Source organism: Cherax quadricarinatus, chromosome 40 (assembly GCF_038502225.1).
Source record: "Cherax quadricarinatus isolate ZL_2023a chromosome 40, ASM3850222v1, whole genome shotgun sequence".
Classification (NCBI taxonomy): Eukaryota; Metazoa; Arthropoda; class Malacostraca; order Decapoda; family Parastacidae; genus Cherax; species Cherax quadricarinatus.
In genome coordinates, this window is record NC_091331.1 from 33,266,049 (window position 1) to 33,292,925 (window position 26,877).

At 41.7% G+C, this 26,877-nt stretch overlaps 1 protein-coding gene across 1 annotated transcript in view; it reads left to right on the forward strand.

The window, feature by feature from the left end:
* Positions 1 to 26,877, forward strand: part of LOC128687135 (dynein intermediate chain 2, ciliary-like) — a 102,606-nt gene that overhangs the window by 64,321 nt on the left and 11,408 nt on the right. The window contains exons 8-10 of the mRNA XM_070092579.1: positions 5,425 to 5,553; positions 16,768 to 16,945; positions 22,101 to 22,329. Of these exons, the coding sequence (XP_069948680.1) occupies positions 5,425 to 5,553; positions 16,768 to 16,945; positions 22,101 to 22,329 (536 nt within the window). The remainder of the gene's footprint in view (positions 1 to 5,424; positions 5,554 to 16,767; positions 16,946 to 22,100; positions 22,330 to 26,877) is intronic.

Sequence of the window (26,877 nt, forward strand, 5' to 3'; positions counted from 1 at the left end):
TGATCTTCGGAAAGTTTTTGGTAGATACGGCACGGTACATGCAGCAGCCAAGGGAGTGTGGAGGGAGGGCCCATACGAGGGGCTCCCAGAGGGCTCCTTCACCCTCAAAATGACTTTAAAACAGCCAATTCCATCTTACGTTCATCTGGAAAACTACAGGACCGAAGTTTTCGTTCACTATGCAGGCCAACGGAAGACATGCAGGTTATGCAACTCGTATGACCATATGGCTCTTCAGTGCTCCAGACGCCTGGTTGTCCGCATCCGGGAACCTTCTCCTGTGGTCCTAAGAATCGAGGCCTTCGATCTGGGGACTGGTCCCTCGACTGGACAAGGAACTGAGCTTTGGAGTGAGGAGGTACAACAAGAGGAAACGCGGTCTATGGCGTGTGCCACCCTGTCGGTGGACACTACAAACGTGCCCACGCCATCTGTGGGGCCTGCGGAACCTGTGGAGTTGTCACAGGAAAGTTTGCTGGAGAACGTGTTACACGATCTCCTGGATGGGGCAGAGTATGGCCCAGACGTTCCACCGGAGTGTCAAGAGGTGATGAAGGATGATTCGCCGAATGTGGGGGACCTGGACGTAACTACAGTGACGCGGTTGCATGTGGTGGAAGTTCACCAGGAGGCTTCGTCTGGTGAGATGTGTGTGGAAAGTGGTTCCCGCAAACGGACGGCAGGAGTGTCGGATATGGACGAGGTCCTGACACCGGGACAGCGCCCAGGGAAGAAATTATGGTCGAAAGTGGCTTAGGCGCCCCTTGCGGAAGGGGTTGTGGCAAGCGCCCAGCATATGGGTAGGGCACTGGGGGGTGAGGGGGGCCTTGGGAAGTCAGAGGTTAAAGAAGGTCAGTGTAATGTACGTGTGGGAACGGGAAAGACCCACAAACAGAGGAAAACCTCCTTTTGTGAATTCAAGTGTGCTACCATCAACATAAATGGCCTGCGGGTGGAGGTTAAGTGTGTGTGGATGGAGTGGTTTTTGCGCAGGTACGCTGTGGATGTATGCTTCATACAAGAACACAATTTTATGTTTGGGCGAGAGTTATGGTTAAAAGGCTACCGAATGTATGTTAGCAGTTCTTTAAAATTTAAGGGTGGGGTAGCTATAGCGGTGAAGGAGTCCAGCCCTTGGCGTGTCTTGAGATGGGAGGAGGGGGGAGGTGGGAGGGTGGTGAGGGTAGATGGGTACTGGGGTGAGGTGAGGGTTTATTGGAGTTTACATGCCTGCGGAAAGCATTTCTAAAGTTAAAATAGATTTCGTGAGGGAGGCTTTAACGTTTTACACTCAGGGTTTGCCTTTAATTACGGTCATGGGTGGGGATTGGAATTGCGTTATCCGCCATAGCGATGTTGAGCCGAGGGGGGCGGGGTGCGTTTTACCTGTCTTAAGGAATCTGCTGAGGGATGCAGGGGTTTATGATGTGGTGGGGCGGGGTGGGTGGAGCACACGTTCGTTCGCAGGGGCTACGGGGCCCTTCTGGATAGACTTTATGTAACACAAGGAATAAGAGTTGGGGGCGTACAGACCTTTGATGTGGGGTTTTCAGACCACCGTGCAGTGCTAGCGGACCTGGACTGGGATGGAATGATCAGGGTTTATCCAGGTTATTAGAAACTGAACATGCGGCTATTGGAGGGGGAGGGGGATGGGTCTGCTTTTCAGGACTGGTGGAAGAATCGCTGGGAAATGCGGCGGGCAAGTGAATGTTTGTTGGAATGGTGGGAAATGCGTGCCAAACCCGAAATAGCAAGTTGTTATAATTAGCGGGGGAAGGAGGAGGCGAGGTGGAGGTATGGGCTACAAAACTATCTGGAGGGGCAGCTAAATGATTACTATGTAGGGGGCGGGAGTAGTAGGTATGACGACATTGAACATCTTCATAGTCGCCTTGCAGAAATTCACAATGAACGTTTCAATGTGGTTAGAGCCAGAGCAGGTATGGAAGAAGTGCTATGGGGTGACAAACCTTCGGGTTGCGTCTTGCGCAAATTTAGGGTCAGACAACAGGCGACGTCCCTCTTGCAATTGGAAGTATGCACGGGTTTGGGTGGTTACCTGCCGGGTCAAGTACTCCTCACCACAGATAGCATGAGTTTTTATGCAGATCTATGGTTTGGGGAAAAGCTACGGCGGGGAGTAGGGGGGGTTCATGCGGGTGGCCTGGTGGGGAGGGATTTCAGAAAAGTTATGTGACAAGGGTAGGACGGTACTAAAAGGTAGAATTCGAGTGGAGGAGGTAGAGGAGGCGATTTTTAGTATGAGTAAAGGAAAGGCACCAGGCATAGATGGCATTTCGAATTACTTTTATAGGGCGCATTGGGGATGTATTAAGCATTGTTTGGTTGATGTATTGAATTGCATGCTCACGGAGGGGAGGTTAGGTATGTCGCAAAGTACGGGGGTAGTTGTGTTGGTGCCCAAAAAGGGAGGGGGGAGGGGTCTGAGTGTATATAGAACAATATCTCTTATGTGCTCGGACTATAAAATCTTTGCAAAAGTTTTAGGAAACAGAATGAGGAAGGTTATGGGGTCGGTTATTCACGAGGAACAGCTAGGTATACCAGGTAGAAGCATGAGGGACGGACATGTACGTATTAGGGAGTTTTGGGGGGAATGTCAAGGAAGGGGGTGTCCTCGGGCTTGACTGGCAAAATGCTTACGACTGTGTTGAGGCTTATTTTATTGAAGCAGGGTTTTGGAGAGGGGATTGTAAGATGGGTTGATACTTTGTATGCCTCGGCTATGGTACGAGTACAGGTAAACGGTAAATTGGTTCAGCCGGTCCGTATGGAAAGGGGTTTGAGGCAAGGGTGCCCCCACTCACAGCTGCTTTTTGCTTGTATGCAAAACCCCTTTTATGAGCTGGTGAATGGTGGTTTGAGGCGTGGAACGCTGAGCGGTGACCATGCAGCGCATGTGGTCGGGTACGTAGATGATACCACGATTTTGTTAAAAGGGTAGGAGGATTTGCAGACCGTGGGATGGATTGAGTTTTTTTGGGCAGAGCCTGGCATGTGCGTCAATAAGGCAAAATCGAAATTATTGGAGGTGGATGCATGGGTGGGGGGGGGTTTGGGCGAAAGGTATGGGTGGTCAGTCGTGGTGCAACTTAAAATATGTGGTATCGTGTACACGGCAGATGAGAGGGAGGGCCGAAGGGTAAACTCTGAATTGGTGGTTAACAAGGTTTTAGATTGACTTCGGGGGTTAAGAGCAGATGTCGTCTCATTGCAACAGAAGGCAGTAGTGGTTAATACACTTGTTTATAGTAAGGTATAGGGTGTGGCTGAGGTGTACCCTTTATGACATGTGGATATTCAGGAACTGGGGTTTTGGGAGAGCATGGTTAAGTTGGGAGGTTGTCATGACTCATGTTCGTCGTGGAGGTTTAGGTCTCTTGGCGTTGGGGCCACGGGTGAAGGCCCTCTATGTAAAGCAGCGGTTCCTCACGGCGGTGAGAAGGGCATCCGGGTGGGTCAGGTAATGATCGAAATGCGCAAATGGTGGAGCGGCAGGGAATTAATCGAACTTTAGGACATGTTGTGTTTGTTGTTAAGGTTGAGAAATGCACAGCGGATCCGGGTGGGGCAAATGGTCAGCATTTGTTGTCATGGGGAAATTGTGCAGGGATTGTCTGTTTTTCCGCTGTATAACTGGGGGAAAATATGGGACGGGTTTTGTAAACTTAAGTCGGCACCGGGGGTTCGTGAATTGGTGTACAGATTTGTCATGGGGATTTTAGCATTAAAATCGGTCTTAAATAGGATGGGTTTGGTAAGAGAGGCGAATTGCTTACGCTGCGGTCTAGAAGAAACAGCTTTTCATGCGGTCTACTTTTGTGATACCAAAGTTCGTTCGTGGTTGGGGCGGGTTTTAGATTTTCTTAGTGGGGGAACTATCTCAACCTTATGGGCCTTAACATTGGACGTTAGCGGAGTATCAAGTGAGGTACGACGAGTGATAATGTACGTGGTGGCTGATTTCCTCTATATCTCGTGAGGTATGCGGGAAACCGGGGGATCAGTTAGGATCAGGGCAATTGCGGCAGGCATCTACAGAACGTATTGCAGAAACTCATGTATGGTAGAAGTTGGGATAATAGTTTTCCTGCAAACTATCGAAGTCTTACTGTTCAAAGGTTGCTGCAACTGGGGGTGGGGTTAGGCAACCGGGGGCTGGACTCCCCCCGTGGTAGCACCAAACGGTATGTTCGGGACTTCAGGGTAGAGGGCGGGTTTTAGTGAATGACCTGTATGTATGAATGGTTCCGTGCGTCTGTGTGTGTATGGATGTGGCGTGTGTGGAACTGAGATCTTGGATTAATCCTAAAATGGTCATGCATCTCGATAATACAGATAAAAAGCAATATTTCAGAATATGTTCTAGCCTCTTGCAAGACTGAACCGGTTCCAGACTATGGCCGGGGATTGGTGAAGTATGTTGGGTCTTTCCTGGGATTCCCGTTAGGTTTTGTTTCGTCATTTGTAAGCGGATGTCATGCTGGTATCACCGCTAAAAGTACAATGTTATACTGGCCTTTTAGGGGAATGTTCATAAGCAGACCTTTTGGTGATGGTTGTAAGCTTTTGATGAAGGGAAAAAAGTTGCATTTGCTTAAGATTGTTTTGTATATGTTGTAGCGGTCATCGCTGTGAGGGGATGGGGTTAAGATGTATCATGTCCTACATTGTAATCTTTGGGCATTCAAGTTCCTTGGGCAGCACGCTTTTGCGGGGTAATATGTTGCTCTGTCACCCGGTGATATCACATGTATTTTTTTTATCGTTTATGGTGCATATAGCCAGTTGATGTCCAATTAAGCACCTTTACTAATATCACTGTATACAAGCAAGATATATTTTTTGTGGGTTTATAATTAGTTTAAGAAACTAAATAGGGGGTTGGTCGGGGTATTAGGTGTCTTAGTGTTTCTTCGTATGTAATCATACATGCTAGATCTGTAAAAGTCTTATGTTAATTATTAAAGGCTTTTGCATATTTTGATTCCATTTTCAATATATACAAAAACAAAAATAAAGAACACCATGTTTCAATTTCAAGAGTCTTGTAGGTTTTGATAGTAATTTTATATAACCATAGTACCATTGAGTGTGCAATGCATTAGTTTATATGACATTGTTATTGTATATAAAATTTCATACACAATATGAATAAAAGTGTCAGGTTTGGTTTACATAGTTATTTTGTGTTTAAGGTATGTTCAGATTGTCCTCCGTTTCGTTATATATATGTTGTCTTACATAATGCTTCACGTTTCTTGTTTTAAATCAATTATGTATACCATACATGTATACTGTGTTTTAAGTCAGTTATGTATACAAGTATACTGTGTTTTTTAAATATAAAAAAAAAAGATTTTCTCAACACGTGAGTATAAGATGGTCTTGTATTAACAGCACGGGAGTGTGGTAGCAGCTGGCTGGAGTGACGGAACAGTGGTCATGTACGACATTCGCTCATCCACGTCTCCCGTAGCTATCTCCTCCTCAGCCACGGCTGGGAAGCATCTTCTCCCAGTCATTCAGGTGCGACTCGAGGATCTTCTTGACTTCTGATATATAATTATATGCAATTGTTACAACCCCTGAATGGGATACAATGTATATCAGATTATATATATATATATATATATATATATATATTATATATATATATATATATATATATATATATATATATATATAAAATGTACATTACCTTTTCATATAATTTTATATTACTTATATTTGCGATAATAGCTAAATCGTAAATATATTGCTTTATATTATTATTTGGCTTAGTTACTATTGTTAGGTAGGATGTAACATATTATGTGCTCATAGTTCAAGTCTTGATTGTCTAACTACTGTAATTATCGCTGGTGGCTCGTTACTCTGCCGGCTTCTCTGTTGCTGAGCAGTAACTGTCCATGGAGCTATCACGTGATCAAGGGGGGTGTTCACACCTCGCCTGAAGTATTCAGTCTGGTCTAGACTCGCTTGGTGGTTGGATGCATTCTATACAAGATGAGCCTAAATCTCCCTTATTGGCCCTTGTTGGAAGATCGTCTCTTGTCTCATTAATGTTGTAGGTTCTGTAGAACTCTGTTCACAGAACACTCTCGAGACTTAGTGATTTTCGACATTGTACTGAGGTTGTGTGTCGCATAGACACTCTGAACAACTCAGGTCCTGAGCTGTAGCTTCTGACCTAATTTGTACTAGTATCTGTGTATTGTCACAGTCGGGGATTTTCTTATGCTGAACTTAGATTCAGTAGCATGGGAGTTGTGTGACTTTTGTGGAAGATATGCAGATGGTCCCTACTTAGTGTTGTTATATTATCTCCTTGATCCTGATTGTGTTGCAGTTGCTTGTTATATTGCTTTTGGGCTTAGCATTCTTTTTATTGTTCAAGCAGACTGTTCTGATTGCCAGTTGATCGAGAAGTTAGTTTATTTGAGGACTTCATCAGTCATTTGTTTAAGAATAGTCGAGTCGAGAGACAGTGAACTTAGAGCACTTACACACACACACACACACACACACACACACACACACACACACACACACACACACACACAAACTTATTTGCATATTGTATTATTAAATGTTAATATACCAGATGGTACTTAAGACATAAATATGTGATATGTGCTTTCAGCACAATAATACTGTACACGAGAGAAGTGATTAATATTATTTTGATTATTGTGATTAATTTAATTTAATTTGATATATGCCTAGACAACTTAATAAATTTATTAAATTTTAATTTCTCTAGTTAGTAGCCTACCAGTTTTAATCCTGAAACACTATTAATTCTTATTGAATTCTAATGGATAATTGGACAAGGGTACTGACTACTTGTTAGGAAAACCCAGTAACAGGCTGGATGCTAGAAGGGCAGTCCTTTCTAGTATTCACTGGAGATCTCTCAGCTTTTCAGAATCGCGTTTTTTGTAACAAATGGGGGCCTGTCCGAGATTCTCTTGATCCAAGGTGTTGGAGAAATTGTCCAGTTTGACCATAGTTATTCAAACACTGAGTACTTTCCTAATCTGAAGACTTCGAGTTTAGTCTTGTACAACATACTAAGTGGATGAATGCACTTGACTGAGTCTTTTGATCCAAGGAGATGGAAATACTGTTTGAGTTCTAGCTCTAAGACAACCAACACTAACATTCCTATTAGGATTATAGTTTCCCATAATCACTCTCTCGTAGTACATTTATTTTCCTGATGTATGCCTTAGTGAAACAGTTAATTGATACTCTGACTTTGTCTGAGTTGAGTACATTAAAACTTCAGACGTGTTGGCAAGTAGCCAAATATCTCTGTGTGGCGTAGAACAGGAATTACACCGCAGAAACTGTCAGAGAGTTAATTAAAAATACATTGTTTCCTGCTCATACAGAGATGTCTGATTATGATTCAGATTCAGAAAGCCTAGTGTCACAATTAGGAAGTATGACTATTTGATTACTTAGAAGAAAGAGCAACTAAGGCAGAAGTGTCTGAGCCTAATGAAATTTTGTTCTCGCTCACACCTTCCTGCCTCACTGACACAATAGTACAGAGTATAGCTGGTAGTATGACTCAGCCTCATACTAGTACCGTGTATGCTACATCGGTATCTACTTATCCTAGACCAGATCTAGACACTCTAGGGACGGTTGGACGAGGTGCCCGACCTAAGGACCATCCAGACTCATTCGTTAATTTCCCTACTCCTCCGTTACCCACTGGTCCTATCTCTCAGGAACAGTTTGAGAGGTTTGAACGCCTCATAATGTTGCAGACTGCACAAATAGAGGCACAGAGGAAATTGAACGAAGAAGATTTCCAGAGAGAAAATGTTCGTCTGGGAAGACAACAGACTGGTAGATCACAGGACACATTTAATGTGCAGAAAGCTGCATCCATGGTTCCTAAGTTTTTTGAGAGTGACTTAGACACCTATTTTGATGTGTTTGAGAACCAGGCACGTGCTTTGAACTGGCCACTTAAGCACTGGGCAACATTGTTGCATACAGCTTTGACAGGACGAGCTCAAACTTGTACTGCTGCTTTACCATTTGCCAAGTACATTAGTTATGATGCTGTCAAGCAAACTATTCTAGAGACATATAACTTGTTGCAACGTGCATTTCGTACATTACAACGACGACAAGATCAAACTTGCGTAGAGTTTGCTCGTGAGAAAAAAGTTGCATTTGAGAGATGGTGTAGGTCTGCCAAGTGCAATAACTATGACAGCCTAGTTCAGTTGTTACTTCACGAAGAGTTTAACAACTGTATGTCTGCTGATATAAGAGAATATCTGATTGATCATACTACCTCGGATATTCTGGAAACTGCAGCATTAGCAGACAATTACGAGATTTCTCACAAACTTGTACATACTAAAACACAGAAACAAGGTAACTAAAAATTGTCCTAGAAGTTGGCAACCTAAATCAGCTGCTCATTGCCGGCCTGATGTACCTGTTACTGTAACTTCTCGTACCTTTACCAGGAAAACTCACAATCTGTGGTTAGACAGAAATCTGATATCGAGAAGAAGAAAGTTAAATGTACTTATTGTAACAGAAAAGGACATGCTAGAGAATATTGCTATAAGTTAGAAAGAGATACGAGAAGCAGTCGTGCGGCTGGCGCCCCCACTCAAGTCGTATCCTCTTCCGAGCAACAAAGGCACCAAAATTCTAGTAATACCTCTGATCCTACAGTTTTAGATAATATTACTCAGGATAGATGACTAGCATCAGAAAGTGTATCTGACGAAAAGATTCGTTCAGCGATGAGTCCTTACTTTTCGAGAGGTAAAGTAGGATTTGACGAATCACATCTGAGATAATTACTTTCAGAGACACTGGCAGTTATCTCACCTTACTGAGAGAAGATGCACTGCCCATAACTGATGATACCTATTGCAAGATAGATGTATTGTTAGAAGCCTATGGTGGGGCTGTTATAAAAGTACCTCTGCACAAAGTTTACATTGAAACAAGCTATTATACTGGTTATATTTCAGTGGGTATATCCAGTGGTGTATTTCCCATCAGGTCAGTGGACTTGTTGATAGGGAACGATATCCTTCATGCTGGTATATGTAAGGAACCACTTGTGATTGATAATAACACTGATGATAATTATGCCACTGAAGCTTGTAGAGAGAAACCTATTTTATTTCCTCTCAGTGCAATTACTAGAGCTATGTCAAAGATACAACAACCATCCTTGTCTCCTGTTGAGTTAGTGGATGACAATGATTTGGGCTTGAATATGTTGTTTAGTGACGCTCTGCGTCCAGGGTCATTAACACTGACTCCACCCAGTCATCAACCTAGTCAGGACACAACTGATGTTAAATTTCTAACTCATGATGATTTAATCAAGGATCAATTTGTTGATCAGTCACTGGAAAGACAGAGATATAGCAGTTACTGAGAGTGAAGCAAAGGATCTCGATAATTGTTACTATTATAGTAACGGTGTATTGATGGAGAAAAATACATGCAAGTTGTCAGCTGATAGTGTTTCCACCACAGTCAAGCATCTCGTAGTGTTACCTGGACCTGGAGTTTACCTGGAGAGAGAGCCGGGGGTCAACGCCCCCGCGGCCCGGTCTGTGACCAGGCCTCCTGGTGGATCAGAGCCTGATCAACCAGCCTGTTGCTGCTGGCTGCACGCAAACCAACGTACGAGCCACAGCCCGGCTGATCAGGAACTGACTTTAGGTGCTTGTCCAGTGCCAGCTTGAAGACTGCCAGGGGTCTGTTGGTAATCCCCCTTATGTGTGCTGGGAGGCAGTTGAACAGTCTCGGGCCCCTGACACTTATTGTATGGTCTCTTAACGTGCTAGTGACACCCCTGCTTTTCATTGGGGGGAAGTTGCATCGTCTGCCAAGTCTTTTACTTTCGTAGTGAGTGATTTTCGTGTGCAAGTTCGGTACTAGTCCCTCTAGGATTTTGCAGGTGTATATAATCATGTATCTCTCCCTCCTGCGTTCCAGGGAATACAGGTTTAGGAACCTCAAGTGCTCCCAGTAATTGAGGTGTTTTATCTCCGTTATGCGCACCGTGAAAGTTCTCTGTACATTTTCTAGGTCGGCAATTTCACCTGCCTTGAAAGGTGCTGTTAGTGTGCAGCAATATTCCAGCCTAGATAGAACAAGTGACCTGAAGAGTGTCATCATGGGCTTGGCCTCCCTAGTTTTGAAGGTTCTCATTATCCATCCTGTCATTTTTCTAGCAGATGCGATTGATACAATGTTATGGTCCTTGAAGGTGAGATCCTCCGACATGATCACTCCCAGGTCTTTGATGTTGGTGTTTCGTTCTATTTTGTGGCCAGAATTTGTTTTGTACTCTGATGAAGATTTAATTTCCTCATGTTTACCATATCTCAGTAATTGAAATTTCTCATCGTTGAACTTCATATTGTTTTCTGCAGCCCACTGAAAGATTTGGTTGATGTCCGCCTGGAGCCTTGTAATGTCTGCAATGGAAGACATTGTCATGCAGATTCAGGTGTCATCTGCAAAGGAAGACACGGTGCTGTGGCTGACATCCTTGTCTATGTCGGATATGAGGATGAGGAACAAGATGGGAGCGAGTACTGTGCCTTGTGGAACAGAGCTTTTCACCGTAGCTGCCTCGGACTTTACTCTGTTGACGACTACTCTCTGTGTTCTTTTAGTGAGGAAATTCTAGATCCATCGACCGACTTTTCCTGTTATTCCTTTAGCACGCATTTTGTGCGCTATTTCGCCATGGTCACACTTGTCGAAGGCTTTTGCAAAGTCTGTATATATTACATGTGCATTCTTTTTGTCTTCTAGTGCATTTAGGACCTTGTCGTAGTGATCCAATAGTTGAGACAGACAGGAGCGACCTGTTCTAAACCCATGTTGCCCTGGGTTGTGTAACTGATGGGTTTCTAGATGGGTGGTGATCTTGCTTCTTAGGACCCTTTCGTGAACAAGCCATTGATTTTGCTCACAATAGTCCCATTGGAGGACATTTGGGTGTCAAGAAGACACTCGATAAACTGGCAAAGCATTTTACTTTGCCAAAAATGAAGGAAACAGTAGCTGATCATGTGCGACGTTGCCACGTGTGTCAAGTGACAGGCAAGCCAGCACACACACCTCCACCTACACCTCTCACTGTGTTCACTAGTAGCAAAGTTCAGTTCATCTGGACTAGAGATTGTTCAGACTCGTTCAAAAGATTGAAACGTTTGCTCTCCTCTGCTCCTTTGTTGAAAAGCCCTAATTTCAATCTTCCCTTCTTTTTACATATAGATGCGAGTGGTTATGCAGTGGGCGCTGTGCTGCTCCAACAGTCAACATCCACTGATATTCTCCATACTATATGTTACTATTCATCTAAGCTTAAACGACACCAGAAAAATTATGCCACTATTGAGAAAGAGGCTTTAGCTCTTGTGGTGTCCTAGGAACATTTTGACGTGTATTTGGGCACTTCCCCATTTAAAATTAACATTTTTTCAGACCACAATCCACTCACTTATATAAATACTATGAAGAGTAAGAATGCTAGGATCATGAGGTGGGCACTCAGAATCCAACCTTATTCTATTAGTATAAAACATATAAGTGGTCGTTGTAATGTAATTGCTGACGCTCTGTCACGTCCTTAATAATTATCAGTTACATTAAATTAACGTAATTTTATGCCCAAATACCTTTTGTTACTTGCTATGTCAAATTCAGTAAAGTAACGTAATCTCCCCAGCCCCTGTTAACTATGTATACTCATGTCTAATTAATCTATTTATATATTCACAGTAGTGATGATGTGTGTGAGGAGGAGACAGAAGCTGAGTGTTGAGTGGGTAGTGTTGTGTGGGCGATGTTACTGCTTGGCAGAACACTGTCCTGCCGCAGACCCGTCCTGCCGCAGACCCACCCCCCCTCACTACACACCTTAAGCTGTTTCATACTCAGATGTCCATACTGCATAGCATTCCACAAACACTACTTAAGAGTGGAATGCAGTCTCCTCTACTATGATCGAGCCTCAACGTGCCATGCTTGTCTACGCTATCCTGTCTCTACACCGATGTACATAACCACGAGTATGCAGAGATACGATACTGTGGTTTAGAAAGACACCTAAGCAAACACTATAACATATTTATTAGAAAACGTTTCGGTCCTGGGACCTTGATCACTTCTAACATACAGAGGTAGAAAGACATTATATATATAGGCGGAGAGTGAGATGTGATGCACCTGACCTGAGGAATGTCATAAGAACATAAGAATGGAGGAACACTGTAGAAGGCCTGCTGGCCCATGCGAGGCAGGTCCTTATCAAAACCTCTACCTATGATGAGGACGGGTAGACGATGAAATCATGTGACTCCTGTGTTGTTGGGTTGGTGCTGCTTAAGTATCATGTATGCCAATGTTTTTGAAATTTGTAGTTTCCAGTGTTGCGTTCTATAGTGTCGGTGACGGCGATTAGTGAGGCTTCTAGGCACCGTCGGCGTCTGAGGTCTGGTTCGGTGAGAACGAGTTGTGCCTCGTTCCAGTTCATCAAATGCCCCGTGGAGTCTCTGTGGAGGACACAGGCGTACCTTACATCGTCTCTGTTAGAGGCATTTCGATGTTCATTCAGGCGGACTGCAAGATCTCTGCCTGTCTCGCCTACATATTTCTTGGGACAGAACCCACAGGGGATAGTGTAGACGCCTGCTGTAGAAGTTAGAGGTGTGGGGCTGCGTTTCGTAGTGAGGTCTTTGATAGATGTGTTTATGGTGGAAACGTTGATGTTACTCATAGCAAGTGCCCGGCGAGTATTCGTGGCAACATCGCCACATGGGAGTACTATGAACTGTTTAGGGGGCTGTTCCATAGGCGGTTTGTTGAGGATAGCTTGTGCCTTGAGTCTGCAATCTCGGATGAAGAAAGATGGGAACTGAAGACGTGTAAAGGCTTGTGTTATGTAAGTGCATTCTTCTTCTAGAAAACAAGGGCTGGAGATGCGAAGAGCTCTCAAGAAGAAGCCAATGAGGACTCCTCTCTTAGTGCGGGTGTCTTGGTGTGAATAAAAATGTTTAAGATCGTCCTTGTTGGTAGGTTTTCTATACACTTTGAAGAGAAGTTTGTCACTGTCGGGAGATCTGCACAGTAGAACGTCGAGGAAAGGAAGTTTGCCATCATTTTCGAGTTCAAGTGTAAACTTTATTGATGGTTCAACTGCATTGATCTTGTTGAGAAGGGCCTGGATATTGAGACGTCTCGGATAGAAAACCAATATATCATCAACGTATCTTAGCCAGGTAACGGTGTTGGGAATGAGGGTGCTGAATTTCTGTCTCCAGGTTTTCCATGAAAAGGTTGGCAAGCACAGCACTGAGCGGGCTGCCCATTGCCATCCCAAAGCATTGTTTGTAACAGTTGACCTGATACTTGAAGAAGTTGAAATTAACACAAAGTTCCACTAGATTGATGAAATCTAGAAGAGGTAAAGGGAGGTCGTGGTTTTCAGTGAGCCTCTGTCTCAATGTTGATTGCAGCGTCAGTAGGAACGTTGGTAAAGAGGGCTGTGACATCGAAGGAAGCCATGCTTTTGTTTTTGACATTCAGGTTGGAAATTCGGGAGAGAAGGTCACCTGAGTGTTTGAGGTGGGCATGACTGATGGTGCCCAGAAGCGCTGAAAGGTATTTGGCAAGGTGGCCGGCTAGTCTGTGTGGTGCACTCCCTATGCCCGAAGTGATCTTATACATTTTTATTCACACCAAGACACCCGCACTAAGAGAGGAGTCCTCATTGGCTTCTTCTTGAGAGCTCTTCGCATCTCCAGCCCTTGTTTTCTAGAAGAATAATGCACTTGCATAACACAAGTCTTTACACGTCTTCAGTTCCCATCTTTCTTCATCCGAGATTGCAGACTCAAGGCACAAGCTATCCTCAACAACCCGCCTATGGAACAGCCCCCTAAACAGTTCATAGTACTCCCATGTGGCGATGTTGCCACGAATACTCGCCGGGCACATCATCTATCAAAGACCTCACTACGAAACGCAGCCCCACACCTCTAACTTCTACAGCAGGCGTCTACACTATCCCCTGTGGGTTCTGTCCCAAGAAATATGTAGGCGAGACAGGCAGAGATCTTGCAGTCCGCCTGAATGAACATCGAAATGCCTCTAACAGAGACGATGTAAGGTACGAGTGTGTCCTCCACAGAGACTCCACGGGGCATTTGATGAACTGGAACGAGGCACAACTCGTTCTCACCGAACCAGACCTCAGACGCCGACGGTGCCTAGAAGCCTCACTAATCGCCGTCACCGACACTATAGAACGCAACACTGGAAACTACAAAATTTCAAAAACATTGGCATACATGATACTTAAGCAGCACCAACCCAACAACACAGGAGTCACATGATTTCATCGTCTACCCGTCCTCATCATAGGTAGAGGTTGTTTTGATAAGGACCTGCCTCGCATGGGCCAGCAGGCCTTCTACAGTGTTCCTCCATTCTTATGTTCTTATGACATTCCTCAGGTCACGTGCATCACATCTCACTCTCCGCCAATATATATGTCTTTCTACCTCTGTATGTTAGAAGTGATCAAGGTCCCAGGACCGAAACGTTTTCTAATAAATATGTTATAGTGCTTGCCTACGTGTCTTTCTAAACCAACTTGTCGGTATTTATTACAAAGGTTTATACCATACGATACTGTGTACTGCCCTAGTACTAGGGGTATATCTTAGTGATATAGACACTGTGAAATTATAGAAGTGCTTGGCACAAGATTGACTCTCATTTATTTTTTTTATTAAACTGTTATTAATGTGACATGAGTAATCAGTAATAATGTGAAAGACATTAACGCAACACCTAGTGCGACCGTTTGTCGTGTTGGGGGGTGTTGCAACCCCTGAATGGGTTACAATGCATATCATGTATATATTATATATATATATATATATATATATATATATATATATATATATATATATATATATATATATCTATATATATATATATATATAATGTATATTACCTTTTCATATAATTTTATATTACTTATATTTGCAATAATAGCTAAATCGTAAATATATTGCTTTATATTATTATTTGGCTTAGTTACTATTGTTAGGTAGGATATAACATATTATGTGCTCATAGTTCAAGTCTTGATTGTCTAACTACTGTAATTATTGCTGGTGGCTCTTTATTCTGCCGGCTTCCCTGTTGCTGAGCAGTAACTGTCCACGGAGCTACCACGTGATCGAGGGGGGTGTTCACACCTCGCCTGAATTATTCAGTCTGGTCTAGACTCGCTTGGTGGTTGGATGTATTCTATACAAGACGAGCCTAAATCTCCTTTATTGGTCCTTGTTGGAAGATCGTCTCTTGTCTCATTAATATTGTAGGTTCTGTAGAACTCTGTTCACAGAACACTCTCGAGACTTAGTGATTTTCGACGTTGTACTGAGGTTGTGTGTCGCATAGACACTCTGAACAACTCAGGTCCTGAGCTGTAGCTTCTGACCTAATTTGTACTGGTATCTGTGTATTGTCACAGTCGGGGATTTTCTTATGCTGAACTTAAATTCAGTAGTATGGGAGTTGTGTGACTTTTGTGGAGGATCTGCAGATGGTCCCTACTTAGTGTCGTTATATTATCTTCTTGATCCTGATTGTGTCGCAGTTGCTTGTTATATTGCTATTGGGCTTAGCCTTCTTTTTATCGTTCAAGCAGACTGTTCTGATTGCCAATTGATCGAGAAGTTAGTTTATTTGAGGACTTTGTCAGTCATTTGTTTAAGTCTAGTCGAGTCGAGAGACAGTGAACTACTTAGAGCACTTACACACAAACTTATTTGTATATTGTATTATTAAATGTTAATGTACCAGACGGTACTTAAGACATAAATATGTGATATGTGCTTTAAGCACAATAATACTGTACACGAGAGAAGTGATTAATATTCTTTTGATTATTGTGATTAATTTAATTTAATTTGATATACGCCTAGACAACTTAGAAAATTTATTAAATTTTAATTTCTCTAGTTAGTAGCCTACCAGTTGTAATCCTTAAACACTATTAACTCTTATTGAATTCTAATGGATAATTGGACAAGGGTACTGACTACTTGTTAGGAAAACCCAGTAACAGGCTGGATGATCTCTAAGCTTTTTAGAATCGCGTTTTTTGTAACAGCAATGGAGTAAATACACGAATAAGTATACAAAGATAAATACTACAGAAGAGTACGATAAGTATATAAGTTAGATGGGCAAATAACAGGATTGTAAGATATGAATATTAGATGGCTAAACTTCCTAAATTTTGTAATCAGTATTTCTGGAGTGTGAACACTTTGCAGGGGGGAGGGGGGGGTTAACTCTTTCAGCAAGTGGAGCGCGTGTGAATCTTGCCAGTAGGTAGCGTGAGTGAACCTTCTCAGCAGGAGTGGGAGTAAACTTGTCAACTGATGGAGCGAGTCAGTGCACACTGTTATATACAAGTTGGTGGGGTAAATGAAGATTTCATTCTCCGTCGCTTAAGTCAAGGTGACCTGACCTGACCTGACCTGACTTGACTAGGTTGGGTGCATTGGCTTAAGCCGGTAGGAGACTTGGACCTGCCTCGCATGGGCCAGTAGGCCTGCTGCAGTGTTCCTTCGTTCTTATTTTCTTATGTTCTTAATAGGGTGAGTTCTTGATGTGGACGAACACTTCTTGTGTCAGCAGGTAGAGTGGGTGAGAACGCAGCCTGGCGAGGAGTTGTGCATGTACTCAGTAGCACTGGACGGGCGGCTGACAGAATGGCAAGTGAGAGCTTCAAGTCTGGTACACAGCGACGTCCTTCACTTCATGGCCTACGAGAACTCCTCCAAGCCCTCCATCAGAGAAAAGATGCTACTAGAAGGTCAGTAATAATATAGGACTAAGATAGTATTCACCTTTTGCTTATTATCCTAATAATTTAATATTCCTATACTGGAGTCTTGGTAAAGTTACTATGAAAAAGTGACTTGGTAATGGTATCAGTTTTGTAATGGAGAGTTTGGGTAATACTGTTATAAAGAATAGTTTTGATAATACAAAAATATTTTAACAGTTTTGTGAAAACGTAATGAGGTACGATTATTAAGGAGATCCAAATTGCTCAGGAAGAAATTACACATACTTAGAAAGTCAAATATGGAAAATAGTAAATAACATCATTAGAATCCATATGTACTCAAATAAAAAAAATAATTGCGTTAGAAAGTCAGGAACATAAAAGAATGAGATATCTTATGGACAAGACAGATTTAAGGAGGAAACCGGGCCTGCTCAGCGCGAACGAAAAATTTTGTCGAAAAATTCACAAATTGAGTTAATTTTATAGAAAAAATAGCTTAACTCTCTGTCAACACAATGGTACAAGAATCATTGTTCTACGACATTCCTACAAGGAATTGTTATAATTTTCATCAGAAGAAAGTGTTAAACCCGTAAGGATCATATAGTTCCGGTGGAGAGGGAGATATTCAAGTTCGATTCAAGCAAGTGGAAGATATGTCCCGTTCCGTGGATCAAAAGGATCATGAGCCTCTCACCAGCATTACTGAAAATGTTCCGAGAAATAGAAAAGTCTCCCATTGTCAAACTTAAAAACGCATAAATCCCCGGATTTTTAGTATATTTTTAGTTTGCTTTCTACATCTACATTACATAGAATTTTCTACAATTATGAAAGAAAAGAAAGTATTTTGAATTTTTGAAGCCCAATTTAATAAAATTAGCAAACTGACACCAACATAACTAAAAATTAATACTTTTAAAGAATTTTTTTTATTAAGAAACAACTTTATTTAATATTCGAAGTTGATAGGAAATGACATTCGCTAATTATATGGGAAACAATTTACTTAACAAAATTGAGAAATTTAAATTTTCACAGTTCAGAGTGACAAATTGTATTTTAAGAGAGACCACCGAGGGAAAGGTATTCTTAGTAACTGATCTGATTCCAACGATTCACAGTTTTTAAACTATTTCAGATTTTTTAAATTATTTCAAATTTTCACCTATTTTTAATAAACTTAATGTGTTATCATCCTTATTACAGCAATCATCGTCAGTAATATTAGTCAGTCAGACGAAGCTGCCGTTGGTCATTGAATAAAAAGACATATCTATGTTTATTTAGTTCAGTTGGCAAAGATGGTCTCGTGGCACTCGGTGCCAGTGCCAACCAATTCAAGAAACCGCACTATTGGTGAAAATTTGAAGCTGTTCAGACAAGTCATTCTCCATTCATGGCACTGATTGCAACGATTCCAAGATTTATATGCTAGTTTACTACATCAATAAATATTCCTGCACGCAAGCGATATTTAATTAATCAGTTTGAAAGAAGTAAAATGAAATTTATTTAATGTGATTTAACAAGAATAAAGATTTCTCCGGATTTTACATATAAAACCGTCAAACCTGAATCTATACTATACACATGAATTTTTCTCTCTCATCGTTGTAATTTTTGTTTTTTTGTATCTTTCGTGAATATCTGAAGCTCCGCCACTGAGGATTTTGGAGGTTATCTGACCCACTCCAGGATACTGGGAATGAGTTCAGTAACTTGGGTCATAGAGCATTTGAACATGTCAATTGCTCCTAGAATTAGGTCCTCCTTTCCTTACACAAGTATTGAAAATTTGAGGGCGATTGGATGAGGCGCTCCAAGTTATGATCAACAAAAATACTGAAGAGTTATAGGAAGAAAAAGAAATATGATTCAGGAATCATCTTAAAGGTATCCCTCTGTATATACCTAACAACTGTATCACTGACAAGAAATGTGAATAAAATATTTAAAAAGCAATGAAAGTCTACCCCTACTAGCAAAAATCAGTAAGTTCTTGTACATAAAGTTCATTGATCTTTAATAATAGTCTCACACAGTATGTTTCTCAAGAAGAAAACTGGATGGACAGATTGTATTTGCTTCAACATCCGGAAAAATTCCAATTAAAAATTTATTATGAAAGATTTATTTGGGAACTGCAAAGTACAGAAGCACTGTAACTGCAAGGAAGATGCGGTGATAAAGTTACTTCGTCATGAAATATCATCATCATCAGCAGTTTGCTATTTTATTATTGATTTGGAAGATGAAATCAATACTTCATATTTACAACATCAAGTTAAGCACAATAAAAAAGTTAACGTGTTTCGCGGATTATGAAAAAAAATAGCCTAGGAATGCCATGATGTACGACGCTGTTACTGCTGGCCGAAACCCAGTCGAACGTACGAACCACAGCCAAGCTGTTGGGGCATTGATTTTAGGTAACTGCCAAGTTCCTTCTTGAAGGTAGCCAGGTGTCTACTAGCGATCCTTCCACATTTCAGATAATCTAACCCTCTCGAGAAGTTCAGTCTTTTTGATTATAATAATAATAATCGAGAAGCTCGGTGATTCTTCGCCTTCGCCAGCAGAGGGAGCATCTCTTTTTCCAGTTTATTTTACATCTTTTTCCATATGGGAATATGCTTTGAGCATACCTCAGCTGCCCAAGAGTTTATTCTTTCAAGAGACTGGTCCAGATTCGTGTTATTTTATAGATATTCCTATCATGTTCCATTTAGAATATGATTTATTTGATCCCAGTTGATGTTCTTGATGTTGAAGTTGAATATGGTGAAGGCGCCATCATAACTGTGTGCATTATGTGGGTCAGGACCGCTGTGTATACAGGTCTGGACTTCCAATACACTGTTATTTGAATTAACTGTCTTTGATACTGTTATATTTCTTACCAGGTAATCATTATTTGAGAAAATAAAGTCAAGTGTGTTTTCCAGTTTTGTTGGTTAAACTATTTGTTGGCTTTGGTGAATTTATTGCAGAGATTCAGCAAGTTATGTGTGTGTGTGTGTGTGTGTGTGTGTGTGTGTGTGTGTGTGTGTGTGTGTGTGTGTGTGTGTGTGTGTGTGTGTGTGTGTGTGTGTGTGTGTGTGTGTGTGTGTGTGTGTGTGTGTGTGTGCGCGCGCGCGCGCGCGAGCGACTTTTCATCTGAGCTGGCTATAGACATTATATCTGCTATAACATTATTTGCTACATTCTTCCATTTTGTATCTTAAATTAAAATTACCAATCAAGAAGATAGCTGAGGCTGGAGGTAGAAGGTTTTCTAGACAGTAATGAATTTTCAATAACTGTTCCTTGAATTGTTGAGAAGTCGGATCTGGCGCCATATATACAACCACAATCATTAGGTTTCAGTTTTCCGTCTTGACTACTTAAACTTCAGTTACATTATTTGTAGTGTTTAGTAATTCTGTGCAAATGAGCGATTCTCTGACATACAGGCCCGCCCCTCCTTATTGCCTGTTCTCTCTGTCGCATCTAAATCAGTTGTACCCTGTTATCCATATTTCGTTGTTAAAGTGGTCAAATCTATGGGTCTCTCTGAAGTCCCCAAACATCACATTCGACTCTACAAAGAGTCCATTGATGAAAGGTATTTTGTTGTTGGTGGATGACTAACGGCCTTGTATTCGCAAATATAATGAAGTCGTATTGCTTATTTGCTGGGGGGAGGGGGAGAGTTACCCTCAGTATCTGTAGTTCTGGAGTAAGGCCTAGTGGCTGTGCTTCCAGTCCAACAAGGCTCCAAGATGGTGGAATATTTTTGTAATTTTTCCCGTTTCCTGGCACTAAAATTTTACTTGGTGTGGAAGGGTTGTAACTACTATGGTTAGGTTTGTGGGGTCTGTATCTCCTGTTCCCTTTCAATCAGTATGCAGAACAGTTTGTGTTGCAGCATTATTTTTCGTGGACTGATGAAAGGCACACTCCAGGTGATCAAAGTTGCACGTTCGTTTTCTTTTTTTTTCCAGATATTCCATGCCTACAGATACCCCAAGCATAGAAATTGCACAATTATGTTTTCAGCCTGCTAAGTTCACAACTTGAGCAATTTCTAGAACTGCACTACTAACTACATCAACCATTCCAGAATCATCACCACCAACTGTTTCTAGAACTGGACCAACACTGTCTCCAGAAGCTGACTCCTGTTCTACTGAATCTGTAATGGTGGCTGTGGTTTCGTTTAATGGTGGATGTTCTATTAAATCTATAATCTGTAATGGTGGCTGTGATAGAGCCTTTAGCCGAGCCTGCAATGGAATCTATTAATGTTAACTGCTGGATCAACACTTGGGCTGAAGGCTGAGCGGGGTGATGGTCTGGTTACATGTATTGTCTTCCACTGGGTCTGTATTTCCTAGCCATCTGCTGTAACCCGGACATTTTGAATGTTGTTTTATTTTGTCTTTCATATTCTTGCTCAGCCGGGATCGCCACTTGCCCTTCCTTCCATATTTTATAAATCTTGGGTAGACTATATAAGAGGGCCCCCTGTTTATTATTTAGTCGTTTCCCTGGTAGCTTTCTGAATCCTGTAAAAAAAGTTCCATTTCCTTATCGCAGATCCAGAAACACTTCGCTAGCTGATAGTCATTGATAGAAGTAATGCACAAGAGGCTCGATGTTTAAAAAAAAAAAAAAAAAAAGTTATATGTAATCCTCTCTTCATCCCGTCCGCTTCCCCCCCCTCTCTCTCTCTCTCTACCGAGAACCATTCTGCTACTCTCTTCCATATCTTCCTTAACCCCTTCCTCCTTTCCGTTCTTCCTGTTCCCCCTTCCCCTAAACCTTAACTCTTCTCTCCTTGTTTTCCATCCTCAATCTCCCTCTCCACCTCCCCGTCTTCCTCTTTCCCCTTCCCTTCAACCTCATCCTTTTCCCTTTTCTCTTCCTCCTCCTCCTCCCCATTTCATCCTCCTTTTCCTTTACCTTTCGACTGGCAGCAGTTAAATGTTGAAAATTCCAAGATAGGTCATTTTATTTTTTTCAAATTCAGTAACAAAAAACAATAGCAATAAGAAAAATAACACAAACAACAATAATAATAACACGACAACTACTACAGCAGCTGCAACAACAACAAATACAATAGACAAAATAAAAAAAAAACAGTAACAACACAAACAACAAACTGAAGTAGACATCCTGGTTGTTGCAGGAATAAGTACCTGTGTAGCCTTCAGGCCGGACAACGAGGAAGTAGTGTTGGTGGGTGTTGACTCCGGGGCAGTGTTCCAGTGCTCCACTCACTCCACCGTACACGCCCTCACCCGCTACCCCGCCCACACTGCCGCTGTCAGGGCTCTGGTATGGAACATTCACCACCACAAAGTCTTCATCTCCTGCTCAGTGGACTGGACTGTCAAAGTCTGGTTCCAGTATCATTTGTAAGTATTACTTACTCTTTACTTCTGTCTCACGAAATCCTAAGGACACAATTGCAAACAAACCATACCACAGGCGGGGATAGAACCCGCGATCAGAGAGTCTCAAAACTCCAGACCGTCGCATTAGCCACTGGGCCAGCTAGCGACAATAAGATTCGTCCAACTAGGTATATTTCTACACCATAGGAAGGTTATCATAGGCACCACTGTGACCACATATGCAAGTTTTTACAGACGAATCTCCAGCTAGCGTGGCCGTGACGAACTCTAGCTCAAGTCCCCTCAATGCCGTCAACATGACTCACGAAATTGTAATGACACGACTGCAAACAAACCAAACCATCTTATTGTGGCTAGCTGGTCCAGTGGCTAACGCGAAGGTCTGGAGTTTTGAGACTCTCTGGCCGCGGGTTCAATCCCGTCCGTGGTATGGTTTCTTTACTTTTGTCTTGCTCTCTGAAGTGCCGAAGTCTTTGGTTATCTACTAATGTAAAGAAGATACAAGAAGATATCTACTAATGTAAAGAAGATACAAGAAGTATTTCCATGACTCATGAAATCGTAATGACACGATTGCAAATAGAACCTGCGATCAGAGAGCCACCGGTTAGCAGGACTCAAGTCCTGCTAACCGGTTCCCCTGATTCCCTTCATAATTGTTGCCTTGCTCACTCTTCAACAGCACGTCCAACTACAAAATCCACTTGTTTCCACTCCTGTCTAGCATGCTCACACAACTCTAAGATGATCAAGCCCCTAGCGCACAAACCTCTTCTACTCCTCCTTTCCAACGATTCCTAGCCCCTGCTTCCCTCTACCCAAAATTTATATACCTTCCTTGTCATTCCATTTTGCTCCAACGTCTCTAAATGTCCTAATTTCAAATCTTCGAGTTCTCTACAGTATATTTTCACCTCATGCTGCCCTCAAACACGGCATATCAACTACATCCAGCCTCCTTCTACTGACTGGAACGTTTCCTTGTTTGCTGCCATGGATAAAGATGTTTGTCTCGACAGATTCCTCCATGTATTACCCAACTCTTTCCCTTCATAATTTCTATGGTTTACCTCATCTCTCATAGAACCATCTGCCGACAAGTCCGCTACCAAATATCTAAACACATTCACTTCCTCCATACTCCTTCCCTCCAATCTAATATCCATTGTCTCATTGCCTATAGTTTTTGGTACTCTCATCACCTTGACCTTTCCTACGTTTACTTTGATTTCCTTCTTTTACACGCCTTACCTGATTCTTGTGCCTACCTTACCAACTTCTCTCCTGAATCCCCAGAAAGAATCGTGTTTTCGGCGACAACTTCGTCTCTGTACTAGATACACAAGCCTTCACTGCCCCACCTCTCCCTAACACTCTAGCGCTCAGATCTTTCATAGTTCCGTCTACAGATACGTTTAACAACAACGTGACATCATACATCACCTTCTAAGGCCTATATTTTCTGGAAAATTATCTCCATCTCTATTACTTTTATCTGTTAAAACCTCTCCCGTTTTCTCATTAGTTCTTTTCTTCTCCTTAACCAGTCTTTTAACCTAATATGTTATTTTTTTTCTTCCTTATCTCCCTCTTTTTTCGTAATTCCATTACTCACTCCTCTTCCCTCCTGCACCCACCCAACAGCACCCACCCAACAGCACCCACCCCCCAGAACCTACCCTCCAATACCCATCCCCAAGGACCAATCCACCAGCACCCACCCCCCAGCACCAACCCTCAAGAACCAACTCACCTATACCCACACACCTGCACCCACCATCCGGTTCCCACCCTCCTATTCTCATCCTACTGCACCCACCCACCTGCATCCACCCACCAATACCCACCCCCCTGCACCCACCCGCACCCATCCCACCAGCACCCACCCTCCAAAACCAACTCACCTATACCCACTCACCTGCACCCACCATCCAATTCCCTCCCTTCAGCATCCACCCTTCTATTCCCACTCTCCAGCACCAGCCCTCCTGCACCCACCTTCCAACACACACCCACCCACCAATACCCACACTCCTGCACCCACCCTCCAACACGCACCCTCCAATACCTACCCACCTGCACCCACCCTCCTTTACCCACCCTCCAGGACCCACCTGCACCCACCTTGCAATACCCACCAGCCTGTATCCACCCTCCAGCACCCACCCTCCAATACACACCCTCCGGCACTCACCCTCCGGCACTCACCCTCCGGCACTCACCCTCCGGCACTCACCCTCCGGCACTCACCCTCCGGCACTCACCCTCCGGCACACACCCTCCGGCACTCACCCTCCGGCACTCACCCTCCGGCACTCACCCTCCGGCACTCACCCTCCGGCACTCACCCTCCGGCACCCACCCTCCGGCACCCACCCTTCAGCACCCACAAACTTCTGCTGTACACTCTTACACAGCATTCTTAAAACTATTTCATTCACCCTCAACCCTCTCCTCATTAACTGTACTCTCTCTAGCCCACCTTTCTACCAACAGCTTCTTATATCTTATCCTATCTCTTCTTTTAATTTAAGAACTTTTACTTCTTTCTTACTATTCGATGCCTGTCTCCTTTTACCCCATCTACCTCTTGCTCTCAATGTAGCTTCAACGAAAGTTATATAGCATACCTGTCCCCTTCTATCATCATGAATATCCAGAAGTCTATTCATCAATATTCAGTCTACTAGTACGTAGTATAACAATCATCCATCAGGCCCGATATCATATCTCGTATGCTTATTTATCTTCTTTTTCTTATAAAAATGTATTACAGATTACCAAACCTCTTTCTGTACATAGCTTAATTATCGGCCTCCCATTACTATTTACCTCTGGCACCGCAAACTTACCTACAGTACTATACTCTATACAACAGTTTCTCCCGCTCTAACATTTAGGTCCCCTACATCAATTTTCTCCACTTATATTTCCATTTTTCTTTCCATAATTAATCATTTAACATTACCGCTACTTCTTTTTTAGGTTAATTTCTCCTCCTTCACACTGAAATTCTCCTACCCTATTTAAGGTTCATTCTGCTTAGAGTTAGGACATCCAGTTTCTTTTAAGTAATAACATTCACAGTCAGTTCTTTCTTCATATCCATAATACACCCAGACACATTCGAACACTAAATATGTAAAATTTCTCCTTTACCAATTCAGTAATTTATACTGGAGAATGGGTTAGTCTCTTTCTCCCGGCATTTTAATCGCCTTTTACGACACGCATGACGCACTGGGGAAGAATTACTTCCCACTTTTCAATGGAAAGGAAAGACTAAGAATAGGATTTATTAAGAGATTGCAAAAAAAAAAAAAAACTCAGATGAGTGTATACACTATTACATGTACGAGTACATGTACACCAGCATGTGTATCATGAACAAGATGTACAGCAGTACATCTTGTTCATGATACAAACGCCTTGAAAATAAAACTTGAGTTAAAATTGTCATTTTTATCTCAAAAATGACTTGGAAATACTAAGGAGGAAAATAAGGTATAATCTTAATGCAGTTTGGCTTAATGTTGAAATTTGTATTTTTCTGGATAATCGAATCAATAATGCTTAATTTTATTTAAATATCAAGAAAAGATATCTTTTTTATAACTTCTTTCAAATACAATTTTTATAAATATAGATTTTTTATTTCATATTTTACAGACCTGCCAGTGTTAATATTTCTAAAATAAATAAAATATTAAAAATTTAAATTTTTATTCATGCTGAAATAAAAGAATTCTGGATACAATTTTTTTCAAAGATTACTGCAAGTTTTTTGGCTCAGACTTGAATTTTTTTTTAAAGAACTTGGTTTTTTTTTCTAATTATATTTAAAGTATCTAGTCTTTCCACATTTCAGGAAAGGCAGTATTAAAAGTTCAGAGAAAGATTTTTAAAAGTGGCTCAGCAATAACCTCTAATAAAATTTGTTATTTTTTTTCTGTTATGTAAAATTCCTGTATTTCATATCAATATCATGTTATCGAAAGGCATTCCTTTGCATATTATTTTTTTTTGTATTCCCATCCACTTCAGTGAAATACCAACAATATCCTGTACAACATAAAATAGAAACTGGCACTATTATTTACTACAACTTTCACAGACAGGATAGAAGACTACAAAGAGCTGATACACCCGACCATTTAACACCGCCTTCCACCTTTACCTTCTCCTGGGTGAAAAATATAAAGATGCGTAGTATATCAAAAGAAATTTGGTTATACTTTTAATGAATTTAAACTTATTGTTTATACGTATAGTTTATATTCTGATGTTCTAAATTTTAAATGATATGAAGGTATTTATGAAATATTATAGATAAAACATAATTAAATTTACAATAATATAAAAAATTCCCTTAACACTTAACGGCGAACATCAAGGGAGGTGTAAGAAAACTTTTTGATAGATTTGTATATATCTACTAATCGAGTAGTGTTCCTGGAGAGAAAATATATTATCCTCTTCAAATAAGTACGGACAAAAATAGAGAACTATACTGCTTAATAATATTCATAATCTTCATTTCATAACAAT